At 42.9% G+C, this 18,320-nt stretch overlaps 1 protein-coding gene across 1 annotated transcript; it reads left to right on the top strand.

Annotated features, from left to right (window-relative positions):
• Positions 1-287: 287 nt before the first annotated feature.
• LOC134497011 (vomeronasal type-2 receptor 26-like) lies at positions 288-9,719 on the top strand (the record flags this gene model as incomplete). The annotated part of the gene is made up of 3 exons (XM_063302725.1): positions 288-313; positions 5,552-5,724; positions 8,875-9,719. Coding segments are annotated over exons 1-3 (1,044 nt in total), but the record flags the coding sequence as incomplete, so codon positions are not given.
• Positions 9,720-18,320: the final 8,601 nt, after the last annotated feature.

Here is an 18,320-nt window from a genome sequence, read left to right as displayed (position 1 = left end):
CCCAAGGCAAGGAGTAAACAGTCTGATTCCAGATATGAACATCCCACTTGAAAAAAAGGGTGTCTAGCCCTTTGTATCACTAGGTGGGAAGAAAACAGAGACAATTATTGGAACTTTCATTTCAGTTTAAAAGGGGCTCAGATTTGATCTGTAACAGTTGTGGTGTCCTGTTCAGAGTATGCACCGGACAAGTTCTCAATAAAGATTCTTTATTAAATAACTATTTACAATAAATAAGTCCTTGAAATACGAAGACTGGATAACAAAGACCCACTGGGCACAGCAAGATGACGGAGAGGATCTTCCACTGGAGGTGAGACTGGACTCTATGAGCTGGAGATAGCAGTTCTCGAACTGGATCAACACTGGAACAGCACGGACACTAGGTGACTGGCTCCCTGGACCTGGAAGCAGGACTACGAGCAGCAGACAGGGATAAACTGAAGACTTGGCACAGGACTCGAACTCAGAGCAAGGGTAGTCTCGACTGAGGTTTCTGGACTAATTTGGGAACTCAGAAATGAAGTCTCAAAAACAAGGCTTGGAACTTGTGCTGGACTGGACTCAGCTGGAAGCTGGAAGCCCCGGACTAGGCTGGAAACTCTGAACAAGAGGCTTGGAGCAGAGCTTGGAACTAGGCTGGACTCGGCTGGAAGCCCCGGCCTAGGCTGAATTCTCTGGACAGGAGACTTGGAGCAGAGCTTGGAACTAGGCTGGACTCGGCTGGAAGCCCCGGACTAGGCTGAATTCTCTGGACAGGAGACTTGGAGCAGAGCTTGGAACTAGGCTGGACTCGGCTGGAAGCCCCGGACTAGGCTGAATTCTCTGGACAGGAGACTTGGAGCAGAGCTTGGAACTAGGCTGGACTCGGCTGGGAGCCCCGGCCTAGGCTGAATTCTCTGGACAGGAGACTTGGAGCAGAGCTTGGAACTAGGCTGGACTCGGCTGGAAGCCCCGGCCTAGGCTGAATTCTCTGGACAGGAGACTTGGAGCAGAACTTGGAACTAGGCCGGACTCGGCTGGAAGCCCCGGCCTAGGCTGAATTCTCTGGACAGGAGACTTGGAGCAGAGCTTGGAACTAGGCTGGACTCGGCTGGAAGCCCCGGACTAGGCTGAATTCTCTGGACAGGAGACTTGGAGCAAGACTTGGAACTCAGAACTAGGCTGGACTCCGCTGGAAGCACTATGTGTGCCATGAACTCAGATCCTGAACAAGATAGGTGAAAATCTCCGAAACCCGCTGGAGTCTGCGAAGTGCAGTCACAATGAACTGTGATCAAGCAGTGGGGCAGAAAACTCCCAAATTGGCTGGTTGGAGGACAGGAAACTTGTCCTCAAACAAATGGTTGGCTCTGTCTAATGGAATAGTTATATAGGGTAAAGATCTGTTCTTCCTCTGATGTTGTTCTTGTTGTTACTATTATTATTTGCATGTGTTGGAATGACATTACACACCACTGTATTCTTATCAGCACAAATAACTTGTTCTTTCACTAACATCCAATCCTTTTCAAACCACGGTTTAGAACAGATGGTAGAGATGATGAGTAACCAAGATGCTACACTCAGTATTAGTTGGATCACCTGTCTATGTTAGGCAGTGAACTTAGAAGAGATCATCAGAGCTACTGCCTTCTGTGTCACCTTGCTCTGCAAAGATGAGGGAAGACTATGGATTCCCAAAGTGCAAGAAACCAATGTTGTAAAAGTAACCAAGTTGGCTTTACTCAGGGGTTCTGGTAGAAAAATCAGTTTCCTTTCCTTATTAGTTGCTCTTTGGAGTCCTTGGTGCTCTCTGAGCCTTGTTGTTTTCTTGCAGACATTTCAGTGCCAGACCAAGCAGCATCTTCAGTGCAAAAAGGGAGTGGGCCTTGCTCTCTGTTTATATACTGTGGTTTGTCCTGCTTGTGTTGGTGGGGGTGTTGTTCTCTCCTTGGGAGTTCCTTGATTGGGCTGTTGTTTGCTGATGGGTTGATTGGCTGAGTTAAGAGTCCCTTGATTAAGGTATAATGTTCTGTTTGATTGTTCATATGGTGTTAATCTTGGTGTTAATCTTTGCATACTGGGTGTCGATTGCTGGCAAGGAGGTGTTCGGGTCTTTTGGCTTTTCTATTGTCTTTTTTGAATGGCGTATAAAAGATGTTTACCTCTATGTGTCTGTTGATGGCTGCTTTGTCTGAGTGCCAAGCTTCCAGGAATTCTCTAGCATTTTTGGATTTGGCCTAGTTCAGAGTTTTCCAGTTGAAAGTCTGGTTGAGCCTGTCCATGTGTTGTCAGATTAAGGTGTTTTCACAATGAAAACTTATCTCTCTTGCTGTGCATTAGATTCCCATGAAAATGGGAACCAGGAAAATAAATAGTACCAAGGTCACACAGTTGGGCAGGACTAGAACTCATGATCTCCCAGTTTATGTAATCTCTAAAATTCTTTCTTCTTGTGTTTCACACTCTTTATAATTTTTATTCTTTTTGTAGTTTTCTGTGTTTTTTGTAGTTTTTATTATATCTTTCAAACTTAATAAAATTCTTATTTAAACAAAAAAAAGATAGGGAGAGGGTGAGAGACCTGCTGTTTAAGGAGAGCACAAGTACATCTTAACTCACTGATTCATGCTATGACTTTAACATTGTTTCCCTCTGTCAAACCATCTTTGACCTGAACCAATCATATTATACTGTCATTCTTCATAGCAGAACCTGCATTAAGCAGAGGATTGACAAAATGACCTCAGCAAATTAACTTGCCTTCTTTTTAAATGGTGTTTGAATCAAGAAACTTTGGAACCATGTTATAGATGTGTATCTGTCTGACATGGAAGCATCTTTGGAAAAAAATGTGCAAAGTTTCATTGTTTTGTGCATATGGTGCTCCTCCCAATCTCTGCTTCATCTCTAAGTTTCAAAAGTTCATAGCACTCCTGCAGTCCTGCAGAGATATGATAAACATGTTTCCTTTTGACATATTGGAAACAAAGTCCTACTGTAAGCAAGCTATTATCTCCCCAGTAATTATCAAGTTAAGTATCATCATTCTCCCTTTTTTTTTTTTTTTTTGTCTCAAGGGAATGTCAGTAACCATGAAAAAGCTATGAACCCAGGTTAAAACATAGCATTAATATCAGTTCAAAAATACGGAATTACTTGTAGAGAGAATACGAAGGATGTACATTTTATTGGTGAAACTTCATTCATTCACTCTAGATAATATTGAATGTATGAGAGGCAGGTTGATTATGACCCAGCATCTCACCTGAGTGGTAACATTGGTGTTTGGTGTCAACAATGACAATATATTATAGTGAGCTGGTTATATTCAGAACACTGGTTTTATTCTTTTTTCCTAACATGATGGTAATTTCTCCTGTTTCCAACTGCAGTCTCAGTGGTCCTCTTGCAATTGTTCACAAGTATTATCAGTCTGGAGACTTAATTATTGCTGCTATTCTTTATCAGGTCTTCTTTCTTTCAAATGAGATCACTTTTGAAAGCCTTCCTTCTCATAAAGTGCTTGATCAGTACCTGTAAGTATCCTCCTGAACCCCCACCTCCTCCACATCCACATTACTAGCTAAATGATGTATTTTCTTTCTTTCACTAATCTGCTGAAATGTATTGGTTGCTAGTTGACTGGTATGACTACTTCCAGTTGGTATGACTAATGGCCATATTTAGACATTTTCAATTCTAGAGCTCACAGAAGCTTAGCCTGTCCTAACACTGAAGGTTAAACAGAGACAAATACTATTGATTTGAGCCATAAACTATATGAATTACTTTTTTTCCTTCCTTCAAAAAAGTCCTCTCTTGAAAGTAGAAATCTTGACTAATCTAGGCTTTGCAGATTCCCTCTGGTTTATCCTGACCTTTTTTTCCCCTTTCATTTCACCCAGAAATGAAGCAGGAAACCCTCAAGTGCATTAGAAAAACTATTTCAGTCTACTAAAAGTCTAGGGTGGGAAAATGGAACTGGCTTCCCACCCGTACAAAAAATCAAAGTACAGATGAAACTGAGATGAAGTGCTGGCTTAGCTCAAATGTACCTAACCCCAACTAGGTCAGGACACCCCAATCTATACAATCCAGGGCTATTATTTGCTGAAGACCAAATTCCAGGTGTCCAGGGCAAACAATAATACAACATTTTGTTTGTGTATGAACATATAAATATAACAATTAAAAGTAGCAACTCTCTGATTTTGATTCAGAAACAGAAATATATTGACATAGTTTATTATTCTCGCTGAAGGTTCCTCACTCATAACTACCAACAGACTTTGGCTCTGGCATTTGCTGTAAAGGAGATCAATGAACTTTCTGGCATATTACCCAATGTCAGCCTTGGTTTCCACATTGCTACTGATTATCTTGAGGAAATTACAACTTACCTTTTAGCACTGGAATTTCTATCTACAAAAGATAAATTTATCCCCAACTACAAATGTAATGATCAGACCAATACGGTAGCTGTCATTGGAGGACCCCGTTCTAAGACCTGTCTCAACATGGCTACTGCTCTGTGCAACTACAAGCTTCCTCAGGTGAGAACAAAAATAAAGGAAGATGGAAGTTCACAAGCTATTTCTTACTTTCAGATACTGAGTCCCATGATCAATCTTCTCAGAAGTAGCATAAAATGTCAGACAAGAATACAACCCATTCTTGATCTGCAGTGAAAATCACCACCACGGCTGTTCTTCATCACAGTATGAAACTTCCTGATGCCAATGTGTTAAACCGCTAAGGAAGGCTCTGATGCCCTTTCTACCCAAACAACAAGGTTGACTTACACTAAGACTCGGGGACTCTCTTCAAAAATTAAGCAAGGGTGCCAATGAACAAACACACATATTGCACATTTTGCTTTGTAGAAATCCATTTTTGCCTCTATTTCCTCCCCCACCTTTTCCCCCATTTAGATCACATATGGATCAGCTCCACTGATGAATAATGAACCAGCCGACCTTTTTGTCAAATGGATGTTCCCAGATGAGATCCACCAGCTTAAAGGAATCCTACACTTACTGTTGCATTTTGGATGGACCTGGGTTGGGTTGATTTCTTTGTATGAGGAAGACAGAGAGAGGTTCATTCAAAAGAGTCTTTCCATGTTTTCAGAGAGAGGAATCTGCTTTGACTTTATAGAATGTCTCCCCCAAATGATGTATGGTAATGAAGCTGCTGAAATGGTGGAAAAGGCAGATAAATTATACAAAGTGATCATGGGGAGTACAGTCATTGCAGTGATCTTCAATGCTGAAATTACAAGCATAGTGACTCTGAGATTAATGATCTATGTGTTAGATTCTGATGATATTCCAAAGGAGAGAAAAGCCAAAGTTTGGATCCTGACAGCCCAGATGGAATTCACCTCCATCCTGATGCAAAGAGAGTTGCCCATTGATTTTCTCCATGGTGCTCTTTCCTTTGCAATTCACTCTAAGCAGCTGACAGGTTTCCAACAATTTATGCAGAAGAGAAACCCAATCTTAGAAAAAGAAGATGGCTTTATTAGGGATTTCTGGAAAGATGCTTTTGAATGCTCATTCTCCAGAGATATTCCAGATGGGAATGCTGAAAGGATCTGCACTGGAGAAGAGAAGCTGGAGACTCTTCCTAATTCTGTTTTTGAGACCACCATGGGTGGACATAGTTACAGCATCTACAATGCAGTCTATGCTGTGGCACATGCTCTGAGGGCCATGCGCTCCTCCAAATCCAAAGAGGGTCAGACATTTGATGAGAACAGATGGAAGCTGTTGCCTCAGTCACCATGGCAGGTAACATTTGCTAATGCAAAATTCAGGAAGGTCATCAGGTTGTGTAAAACATTTTGGATTGCTCAATAATCAGAGCAAAGTGATCTGTTGGATTTTTCCCTTTCTCAAATTTGTGATGGAATTCTCATCTGAAATTTTTTCAACTGAAATATTTTAGTTTAGCAACAGGGTAGAAAATGCATGTGACAGAGAACATAGTTGTCTTCCAAAATTTAAGCATAGGCCAAATTGGCTCATTAAGAATAGGCCAGATTGCAAGAAACAAACTGAGATCTGTCCATACCTTGCATTGAATACAGTTATCTTCACTGTTTCTTCTTCTGCTTTTTCCTTCCTTTAGCTCCACCACTTTTTGCAGCGAGTCTCCTTTAACAACAGTGCTGGGGAAGAGGTTTCTTTTAGCCCAAAAGGGGAATTAGTAACTGGATTTGATATTTTCAGTTGGGTCACATTCCCAAACAAGTCCTTTGTGACCGTCCAAGTTGGAGAGATTGACCCCCTGGCTCCCCCAGAGAAGCTCCTCACCCTTTCTGCCAAGGATATCATTTGGCCCCACATATATAACCAGGTGTGTCTTGTTTTTTTTTTCCCCTTTTCTTGACATTATATAACCACTGACCCATGCAAATAATTGATTGAACAATAGCACTTAGATTAAACTATTAAGCTGCTTAGAAACCTCAGAGTAATACTTTTCTTTCCTTTTTGATGTGATACAAACATAAACTACTAAAGCAAAAGAGGTGGCTTAAAGTTTAAATATCTGCAACATTTCTTTAGTTCCAGTGCAATGCTATGTTAGTATGCAGGATTTGTTTCTTACTACATAAAATATGACACTTTGTATATAACTGAACAGGAGCAAACCATTTATTGAAACAGAATGAATATATATATATTTAAATGGCATATGCATGCCTAATGGTTTTATCTCCTAAGATAATATATAAATATATTCCAAAAACAAAGGGTTTCTGCTGGAGAGCCTGTCTATTTAGATAACTAGTAATGCTAATCCAAGTGGAGTAATATGATTGCATACCATCCAGCATTTAAATGTCTTTCTTGAAATAGATGAAATAGCCTGCAAAAACTCACTTTTTGAAATACATTTACATTGAATATTTATCAAAATATATGGAAATATATGATTCAAAAACAAAGATTTTCTACTGGAGATTCTCTCACTCTCATCAAAGTACAGCACTATTCCAAATATTATTGCATGGTATCTCTAAAATTAATTTAAGGGGATGGTGGAAGCATTTTTTTTTTCTAAAAATGAAACATAAATCAATGAGGGAAGGAATATGACAGGAAAAAAAACCTTCTTTCTTAGCTGTTTTTACATTTTTAAGAGAGAATTCTAACTTTAACTTAAAAATAGCATTATATCCCAGTTCAAGCCTCATAATTTCAGGGAACCATATCCCTAAATCAGTATTATTTGAAAATCATTAAAAAAGAACACTAAAATTCATTTGTGTTAAATGTGCTCAAACTGCAAGGTACAAACAATCCCCCATCCCCCCAAAAACTTAATTAATCTGCTATAAGCAACCAGATTGAAAATAGCTCAATTTTGAAATTCAGATTTTTCTTATGAAATGCTCACAAAGGTTTCAATAAACTATGGTCTGTGGTATGAATGGAAAAGTCAACCAAGCTTTGAAAGAGGTATAGTAAAAGTAGGACCCCAACCAAAACAATGGAACTGGAAGGAGAGCATACACCACTGACTCTTTCCCACACCAGGTTCTGGTACTGATTTCCACAGAAGAGATCTGTAGAATCCTGTGCTTGGCACGACCACTCGATTAGTGTAATCAGCGTGATATAAGGAACAGTCAAGGGATTCAGTGGAAAATTTAAACCAGAAAAAGTTGAAATTCAGTGGAGAATTTAAACCAGAAAGAAAACTGGAAAATGGAACATCAAGGCTTAGATGAAGAAATGAAGAGGTCACTAATGAAAAGAGGAATCCCTAAACATAATTCTTCATATGAAAGAATTCTGATTTTATTCATTTATAGACATTACCTCTTTCCATCTGTAACAAGAAATGTCCTTTTGGCCATAGCAGGATAAAAGTGGAAGGGAAATTGTCTTGTTGCTATGACTGTAGATTGTGTCCAGAAGGGAAGATAGCTGACCAAATCGGTAAGCAAACAAATATATTGAATGTATTGATAATTTAATAATACTAAATGGGGGCTGAATATTTAATCAATATTATGGTAACTGAAAATCTTGAGCTTCACAACAAATTGTATAGCTCATCAATGTAGTATTTGAACTAATTGCTCGTAGTTCAGTAAGATATTTGATGATAAAACTAATCTGGTCACTCTAACTAGTAGGTCCAATAGATTTCTTAGATTGGGATTGTCCCTTTTTATGTCTCCTTTAGAAATTCTAAAGAGTTTACAGGAAGCCAAAGTTAGTTGGTAGACTATTCAAAATACTTCCTTTATTGTATACCTTCTTTATGGAAGTAAAGCTAACTTTACAATGGTAATGTCTTCCTATTAGTTTCTACTTGTTTTTACTTACTATTCCACCCAGATGTATTGATTGATAGGTTGATTGACTTATGGAACATATATGGCTACCTAGGCAGCTCACCGCAACTCATGAAAAGACAAATGAAAACAAAACCACCCTTCCCACCAGGTCCTGGACCAATCAGCCTCCTGACTATTCCAACACTTTGGAGAACAGCCAAGTCTTCCTAGCCTACTACAAGGCTAAAAGGGCAGGGATCCCTGGGAGACTCTTGCAAAGGGCTGGGGCAGCTACAGAGAAGGTGCATATCCAAGGTACCATCAGATGACATCATTTAACAGAGGAGACCTGGAGCATGCACACCTATGTCACCTATTGAGACAGGCAGAGGTGGTCCCACCAATAACTTTGCCCAGTGAAATGTAGGGTTTTAAAACACTTTAATTGCAACAGGAAAGCCACTGAGAGCTCATTAAAGCTAGAGAAAACTGGAAAAATCAGGGCACATTGACATTGAAGAGATGATGTTTCAAAATAATGATGTTTCTCTCAAAGGTTTTGTTTCTGGTTTCTTTCTTTTTTTCCCCCCCAGACTTAGATGACTGTGTCCCATGTCCAGAAGATCAATATCCAAGCAAGGATCGGGATAGTTGCCTTCAAAAAAACATAACTTACTTGACTTATCAAGAGCCATTGGGGATTTCTTTGGTAGTGATTGCACTCTCCTTTGCTTTCATCTCAGCTGTGGTGCTGGGGATCTTCCTGAAACACCAGGACACCCCCATTGTCAAAGCCAACAACAGGAATCTCACTTTTACCCTTCTCACTGCTCTCCTGCTCTCCTTCCTTTGCACTTTGCTTTTCATTGGCCAACCTGACCAAGTGAAATGTCTCATGCAACAAACTGCTTTTGGGATCATCTTCTCTGTAGCTCTTTCTTGTATACTGGGGAAAACAACCATTGTTGTGCTTGCTTTCATGGCCACCAAGCCAGGCTCCAAGATGAGGAAATGGGTGGGCAAAAGGCTGGCCAACACAATTGTCCTAGCTTGTTCCCTGGCAGAATTCACCATTTGTGTAGTTTGGTTGGCAATTTCTCCCCCATTCCCAGATTCTGACATGCATTCAGTGGCTGAAGAAATTGTCCTGGAATGTAATGCAGGCTCAACCACAATGCTGTATGCTGTCCTTGGCTTTATGGGGTTCTTGTCTGCTGTCAGCTTCACAGTAGCCTTCCTAGCTAGGAATTTACCTGACAGCTTCAATGAAGCCAAGTTTATCACCTTCAGCATGTTGGTCTTTTGCACTGTTTGGGTGTCATTTGTTCCCACCTATCTGAGTACAAAGGGGAAATACGTGGTGGCGGTGGAGATCTTCTCCATTTTGGCTTCTGCAGCTGGATTACTCGGCTGCATCTTTTCCCCCAAATGCTATATCATTATTCTGAGACCCAATTTAAATAAAAGGGAAAAACTAATAAAGAAATGAAATTGATTTTTTTTACCAGACCCCATGAATATAGTCCAATTCATTCTTTTCAGCATGTTCATTTTTTTGCCGTTTGGGGTTCTGCACTCTTCCCTCATAAATTCTTAAAGAGATGGGAGTACCGGACCACCTTACCTGTCTCCTGAGAACCCGTATGCAGGTCAGGAAGCAACAGTTAGAACCAGACATGGAACAACCAATTGGTTCAAAATTGGGAAAGGAGTACGGGAAGGCTGTATTTTGTCACCCTGATTATTTAACTTATATGCAGATTACATCATGAAAAATGCTGGGCTGGATGAATCACAGGCCCGAATTAAGATTGCCGGGAGAAACATCAACAACCTCAGATATGTGGATGATACCACGCTAATTGCTTAAAGTGAGGAGGAACTAAACAGCCTCTTGAAGAGTGAAAGAGGAGAGTGCAACAGCTGGCTTAAAATTGAACATAAAAAAAAAAAAAAAAAAACCTAAGATCATGGCATCTGGCCCCATCACTTCCTGGCAAATAGAAGGGGAAGAAATGGAAGGAGTGACAGATTTTATTTTTCTGGGCTCCAAGATCACCACAGATGGTGACTGCAGCCATGGAATTAAAAGATGACTGCTCCTTGGGAGGAAAGCTATGACAAACCTAGACAGCATATTAAGAAACAGAGACATAATCTTGCTGACAAAGCTTTGTACAATCAAAGCTATGGTTTTCCCGATAGTGATGCATGGCTGTGAGATTTGGACCTTAAGGAAGGCTGAGCACCGAAGAATTGACGCTTTTGAACTGTGATGCTGGAGAAGACTCTTGAGAGTTCCTTGGACTGCAAGGAGGTCAAATCAGTCAATCCTACAGGAAATCAATCCTGAGTGTTCATTGGAAAGACAGATACTGAAGCTGAAGCTCAAATACTTTGGTCACCTAATGCAAAGAGAGGACTCACTGGAAAAGACCCTGATGCTAGGAAAGAATGAAGGCAAAAGGAGAAGGGGATGGCAGAGGATGAGATGGTTAGATCGCATCACCAATGCAATGAACATGAATTTGAGTAAACTCCGGTAGACAGAGGAGGACATGAAGGCCTGGTGTGCTATGGTCCATGGGGTCACCAAGAGTCAGACATCACTTAACAACTGAACAACAACTACACTCTTCCCTCATATCAACACATCAAGTTGTAATGGTTGCCTATCCTAAAATAGACTCAGTCTCACAAGTGATGGCTTGAAACAAATCTGGTTTATTTAGGAATAGTGAGCAAGTACAAAGAAAGCTGAGAATGAGCAGAAGCACACCAAATACAAACTAAAAACCCTCAGTGTGAAAGTGAGCCCTCCCCCCGTATAACCATTTCAAGTTTCCCATCCCAGGTGCCCCTAACGAGTTCTGTTAATCAACGGGTAAAAAGACCTTGAACACAAACAATAACCCAAACACATTCCATCCTCAAGAAAACAGATAGACAGCCTGGTACAAGTTCTCCCAGCAGCTCCCTCCCAACTGGAATGCGCATCAGCACCATGGCATGCGAAACGTTACGATGTAAATCAAACATCGCACCGGTGAACATGACATATCACCCCCCTAAAAGAAAGCAAAATTAACAATAGTGAAAAGCACAATCAAGGCACAGGCTTGAAAGGATAAGCAAGGTGAAAGTGGCGAACTGAAGCAGGAGCATTGATGTGTCGAGCGTGCTTCGAGCAAACTAGGTACTGCACAGAGTTGCGATCTTGCGGGAGTTGATGACCTCTCTGATTTCAAAATTCTGCTGGCCATCATTCATGATCGGCAGAGGTGGGGGAGGAGGGAGGAGCGAGCCAGTTTGAGCAAGCTGCAATGGAAAACAGGGTGCAAACGTCGTAAATTGTGAGGCAAGTCAAGTTTGACAGTCACAGGATTGATAAGAGCTACAATGGGGAATGGCCCGATAAACTTAGGGGCCAGCTTCTTGGAAGGTTGAGGGGATTTGATAAACTTTTTAGAGAGGTAAACCAGATCCCCAACAGCAAAAGTGAGATGGGGAGAATGGCATTTGTCAGCATGATGTTTGTAGGATGCCTGGGCATCGTCCAAAGCCTGCCGAACGATTGACCAGGAGTCAGCAAGCTGTGCAGCCCAATCATAAGCTGAGCAGGGGCTGGGCGGCGGGGGGTGGTGGTTGAGGCAATTCAGGAATAGGAACAAAGTCCTGGTCAAAAACAACCTGAAAAGGGGTTTGCCCAGTGCTCTGATGAATGGAATTGTGGTAGGCATCTTCAGCGAAGGGCAGAATTCAACCCAATTGTCCTGATGATAGTTGGTGTAGGAGCAGAGAAACTGCTCTAGGTTGGAATTAAGAATCTCAGTAGATCCATCAGTCTCCGGATGTGACGCCGTTGACAATGCTTGTTCGGTGCCAATGAGCTTTAAAAAAGTCTGCCAAAACTGGGAGGTAAACTGTGTCCCACGGTCGGTCACCAAATGGGAGGGGCAGCCGTGGAGATGGTAGATGTGGCATAGAAAGAGGCGAGCCAGCTGCTGAGCAGACGGTAAGGAGGCACATGGAATAAAATGTGCTTGTTTGGAGAAAAAGTCCTTTACCACCCAAATGACAGTTTCCTTTCGACTGGGTGGGAGGTCAACGATAAAGTCCATAGAGACCTCAGCCCAGGGACGAGATGGGTTAGCAACAGGTTGGAGAAGACCTTGTGGTTTCCCCACTTTTCGTTTGGACATGGCACAGACAGGGCAAGAGGCAACATAGTCTTTGACATCTCGCCTTAGCGAGGGCCACCAAAATTGGTGGTGCACCAAATGCAGGGTTTTGACAAACCCGAAATGTCCCGCCAATTTATCATCATGGGATCATTGCAACACAGAAGCTTGCAAAGTTTCAGGTACATAAAGGCAGTGGCCGACCCATGGGAAATCATCCTTAAAGCATACTTTGTCTTGATTAGCCAGCAACCAAGAGTCAGATTTCACTGCTTGCAGAAAGTCTGAATGTAATTGACAAGGGAGTGGTTGCTTGTGGGGTGGGGGTGGGGGGGTGCTCTGCAGAGGTGGAGCATGGGTTTGGCTTCAGGTGACAGCAGCCAGTCCCAATTGTGGTGAAGAGAGAACAGTACCAACTACTTGAGGGGTTTGGTCAAAGTCTTGCGGCAAGCGGGACAAAGCATCTGCAAGAAAATTTCTCTTGCCTGGCATGAACTTCAGTTGGAAGTTAAACCAACTAAAAAATTAAGCCCAGCGAATTTGTTTGGGGCTGAGGCGGCAGGGTGTGTGGAGAGCCTCCAAATTCCTGTGGTCCGTCCAAACCTCAAAGGGGTAGGCAGCCCCCTCAAGGAGGTGGCGCCAAGTGTCTAGAGCAGCTTTAACAGCAAAAGCCTCCTTTTCCCAAACATGCCACTGGCACTCAGTCTCAGAAAATTTTCTGGACAGATAAGCACAGGGTTTCAGGATGTTGTCAGAGTCCTTTTGCAACAATATAGCCCCAATAGAAAAGTCCGAGGCATCTACTTGGACAACAAAGGGGCGTTCAGGATCAGGGTGCCGCAGAATGGGTTCCACAGTAAAGAAAGTCTTTAGTCTCTTGAATGAAGCTTGGCATTCTGGAGTCCAGTTCAACACTGCCCCAGGGTGTTTTACTTTACATGTTTCCCCCAGCCCTTTTGTGCGAAGCAAGTTGGTAAGGGGCAAGGCAATTTCAGCGAACCCCTGGATGAACTGGCGGTAATAGTTGATGAACCCCAGAAAACTTTGCAGCTGGTGTCGGGTGCAAGGGCATTCCCAATTTAAGATGGCCCTAATTTTCTCAGGGTCCATCTCGATCCCCTTGTCAGAGACTCGATAGCCCAAATAGTCTAGTTGGGTTTTGTGAAATTCACATTTGGAGAGCTTGGCATACAGCTTGGCTGCCCTCAGTTTTTCTAACACCTGCCTAAGAAGGCGTTCATGCTCCTCCTCGGTTTCAGAGTAGATCAGTACATCATCTAAATAGACCAAGACCCCCTTAAATAAGTGATCATGTAACACTTCATTAATCAACTGCATGGAAATGCCAGGTGTGCTGGCTAAGCCAAACAGGAGGACCTTGTACTGGAAGGAGCCCAAGGGGCAATTAAAAGTGGCTTTCCACTCATCTCCAGCCCATATGCGTATGAGAAAGTAGGCTTCATGGAGGTCAAGTTTAGAGAAAATTTTCCCTTTTGATAGGTGGGCTAACATGTCTTTCATTAGAGGCAAAGGATATTTGTTACATAGGGAGTCTGAATTTAACCCCCGATAGTCCGTACAGAGTCTGAGGGTGCCGTCTTTCTTTTCCTGGAAGATCACAGGCGCGCCCACTGGGGAATTGGCAGTTTCAGTGAATCCTCGTGCCAGGTTTTTGTCAATGAACTCAGGCAATGCCTCTAGTTCTTTCTTGGTCATTGGGTAAATTTTTGGTTTAGGCAGTTGCTTGTTGGGGACCAACTCGATTGCGCAGTCAGTTTTATGATGGGGTGGTAGCTGGTCTGCTTCCATTTCCCCCAAAACATCTGCAAAGACTTGGTAGCGGTCCAGCAGCCCTTCGGGCTGTGCCTAGTTGGGGCGCAGTGCTGCAATTGCAGCCCTGCCTCCCCCCCAGTTAAGGGTCTCCCCACTGGAGGGGCATGGTAAAACACATCGCTAAAAGTAAGGGTTCAGTGCTGCCAGTTTATGTAGGGGTTTCGCCAAGTTAACTAAGGGATCCCTAGAATTTCCATGGGGTCACCCACAGAAGCAATGATAAATTTTAAAGCCTCTTTGTGGCTACCCATTTGCATTGCTACAGTCCCAGTGAAATGAGTTGCTGGACCCCCTCCCGCTGTTGACCCGTCTAACTGGGTAAAAATTAAAGACTGCTGGAGAGGGAAACTGGGCAGGTCTAGGGCAGTCACTAGATCCAGGTGGATGAGGCATCTCGAACACCCAGAGTCAACCAGAGCCCAAACTTCTGTGGTTCGGGTGCGGGAGCCCAGCTTCACTTTCACTGCCAGGGTGGGGCAATCAGCACTCACCATAGCTTCCTCACGCCCATCTTCCCCCAGGGCACAGTTCAGGGCAGGTGGCTGGCATTTCCCACCGGCTCTTTTGCATCCTCTTCCACCTCTGCGTAGAGACACTGGGCTTCTTCCAGGTCAGTGGCACCTTTGGCTGTGGTCGTTCAGCATGACAGCTGGGGCGATTTAGCCATGGCTTTTGTGGTTCGCTCTCCGGACTTGAGCTTCAGGCACTCAGTGGCTCAATGGCCTCCTTTCCCACAATGGAGGCACTGCCCTCGTGCATAGCAGCAATCCTTCTCCTCGTTCCCTGCTCGGTGGCTCAGTGGGGCAGTGGTTGCTCTGCTCCGGGGTCCCCGCAATAGGGTTGTTGTCTTCTTGGTTCAATGGGTCTGCATGTAGGTGCACTGGGCATGCTCAGCCTTTCCGGCCAGGCAGATCCACTCGTACAGTGACTCTGGATCATCTCTGCCCAGCGCCCGCCTGAGGACGTCTCGGTTAAGTCCTTCTTTGAATCTCTCGATGAGTGTTGATTGGGACCAGTCGGGAACCTTGCCCAAAAACCTTTGAATTCAAGGGCATAATCAGCTACTGACCTGGGTCCTTGGGTGAGTTCCTTCAGCACCTCCTTAGCCCTGGCTTTGGCTAGGGGGTCCTCAAAAAACAGCTTCAAGGCGAAGATGAAGTCGTCAAATGACCCGAGCTCAGGAGCATCCACTTCCATCAGTTGGACATACCAGTCCACTGCTCTGCCCTTCAGCTTGGTGGTGATGGCCGATATCTTAGCCTCTTCGGAGGTGAAGCACAACCTGTATTGCTTCATGCAGTTTTTTGCATTGGTTATGAAAAAGGAAAGTTTGGTGGGGTCTCCATCGAATTTGACAGCAAAGTCCTTCGCCACCTTCCCAGTTGGAGTGGACCCAGTTGCAGTTTGAGCAGTAGGGGCCCAGGACACCCCAGAGAACCCTCTCCATGGTGAGGCTCCATCGCGATGTCTCCTCCAGCCTTGCACCAGTTGCAGTCCACTAGGAGGAGGGGAGGAAGGTTGTGGAGAGCAAGGACTCTAGTCGTGGCTTCACTGGCCACCCATAGTAATTGACAGGGTTTTCATCAGGTCTTCCATTGACTCCACCTTCACCTCCAACCTCCTCACCCTCTCGGGGGTCAGTGATCCTTCCCCTCATTGCGTGTCAGGTCGTTTCTCTGGGGCCACTTTGGTCGACTCTCCCTCAGGAGTCAAGGGGAACTGATACTTCCAGGAAGTCCCAGCCACCTCTTCCTTGGGTTCTCCCTCATCGCTGTATCCCCCCAGCTCAGGGCTTGAGCTGGAGCCCCTCGGGTAGAATGAAAGGTCAGGGGGAAGGGGGCTCTTCAGCGCTGGACCAGCTTGCAGTTCCAGCTCCTCAGATGTTGGTCTTGATTTGGTCATCGCTAACTAATTTCCTCGCAAGGAGTAGCCTTGGAAGGAGTTAACGGGAATTACAAAGATTCTCAGCTTTATGTAATGGTCGCCTATCCTAAAACACACTCAGACTCACAAGCAGGAGCTTGAATCAAATCTGGTTTAGTTAAGAATAGTGTGCAAGTACAAAGAAAGCTGAGAATGAGCAGAAGTGCACCAAATACAAACTAAAAACCCTCAGTGCGAATGTCAGCCCTCCCCCCGTACAACCGTTTCAAGTTCCCCATCCCAGGTGCCCCTAACGAGTTCTGCTAATCAACAGGTAAAAAGACCTTGAACACCAGCAATAGCCAAACACATTCCATCCCCAAGAAAACAGATAGACAGCCTGGTACAAGGTCTCCCAGCAGCTCCCTCCCAACTGGAACGCACGTCAGCACCATGGCATGCGAAACGTTACGATGTAAATCAAACATTGCAACGGCGAACATGACACTTTGCTTCTTTATTTATCCATTTGCCTGTCTATAAAATGGTTATAGCTACCCAACTCACGTAGTGACCATGGGCATCATACATAATAACAGAGTCCATATAAATAAAATAATAAAATAAAATAAAATAAAATAAAATAAAATAAAATAAAATAAAATAAAATAAAATAAAATAAAATAAAATAAAATAAAATGCAACCATATTCAATTTAAAAGTTAATATTAAATTGGTGAATTGATCTATATGAGTGTGGTTCCTCCAGGTCATTCTCTTCTTTCTAAATCAGGGATATGTATGCCTCTCATGTTTTCCTTCATTTTATTCTGTTTTTGGTTTTGCTCCTAATTTAATTAAAAGGACCCTCATATATGCTTCCCTTCTTTTCCAAATGGTGGTTTGGTAGTTTCCTGGTGTCCTATTAGTTTCAAACAAGAAATTCAATTCCTGTTTACATTTTTGTAGGACAGTATCATGAAGTAATAATCCATCATTCATTTCCCATCTGAAGTATAGTTTTTTGCAAGAACTCCATATTCTTGAGATTACCTTGTGGTCTGCATACGTCATTGGGGGAGCATATACTTCTTTGATGTATGGTGTCAAGGTCTTGGAGACCCAACACATATCTCTTCTGGAGTAACACTGATGTCTTGAGGAAAAAAAAGGAGTTTCTGTTTGTTGGATTTTGACATATAGACAGCTTTATAGATGATATCCTGCTACTTGAATGGCAAAAAAATGTAATCAGTGGTAATCAGTGGTAATCCTTGTAACTCCTGAAGGAGCAGTGTTCTGTGGATTAAGGACATGATTTTATTTTATTTTTTTTAATATTATTATTTCTTCAAGTCGGTGTTGACTCCTTACTACTCTCTGGACTAGTCTCTGCAGTTTTTTTGGCTAGGGTTTGGGAAGTGCCATTGCTTTTTTCCTAGGGCTGAGAGAGAATGTCTGGCCCAAGGTCACCCAGCTGGCTTCCTGCCTAAGGCAGGACTAGAACTCACATTCTCCAAGTTTCTAGCCATATTTCCTTTATCACTACACTAAATTGGCTCATGAAAATGTTTCATGAATCTCTATTTCTAATCCTACCTCTACTCTTGTTTATACCCATATCCCTGCACATTCATTCGCATCTTACAAAGGACATGCAGTTATTCAGGGAATCTTTATCCCTATGTGTCTATCTCTACCCACCAGATTACCAGAGAGTTTGTTTCCCTGACAGTCAAAATAAGATAAGAATAAGAACAGTACTGAGAGATATTAATGCTTAAATTTCTCTGTGTTTCCAAGAATACATTATCAAGACATTTTATTTGCCTGAGTATGGTTAAGTCACTGAGATCTTCCATTTAGCATTTCTTCAAATCTCCTTCTGAACTGCAACTCTCCAAAACGAAAGGAGGTCCATACAACCTGGCCTTGCAATCTCTTTCCTATGATGGAAACCACATGGGAAAGGATTTGTTTTTATGCTCTGTTTTCTCTTTCTCAAAGCAGAGAAAAGATGATGTGAGGGTATGTGGAAAGACTCCTGTAATCAACCTATCTCCTGAATTATGGACAATTTTTTAAGTGTTGGTAAACTACTGTTTATATTAAAAATGTAATTTAAAGAATCAGGCTATGGGCTTGCACAAAATACATAGCAA

Source organism: Candoia aspera, chromosome 4, assembly GCF_035149785.1.
Source record: "Candoia aspera isolate rCanAsp1 chromosome 4, rCanAsp1.hap2, whole genome shotgun sequence".
Lineage (NCBI taxonomy): Eukaryota > Metazoa > Chordata > Lepidosauria > Squamata > Boidae > Candoia > Candoia aspera.
Note: the sequence above shows the minus strand (reverse complement) of the source record. Positions and strands in the feature narration are given on the sequence as shown.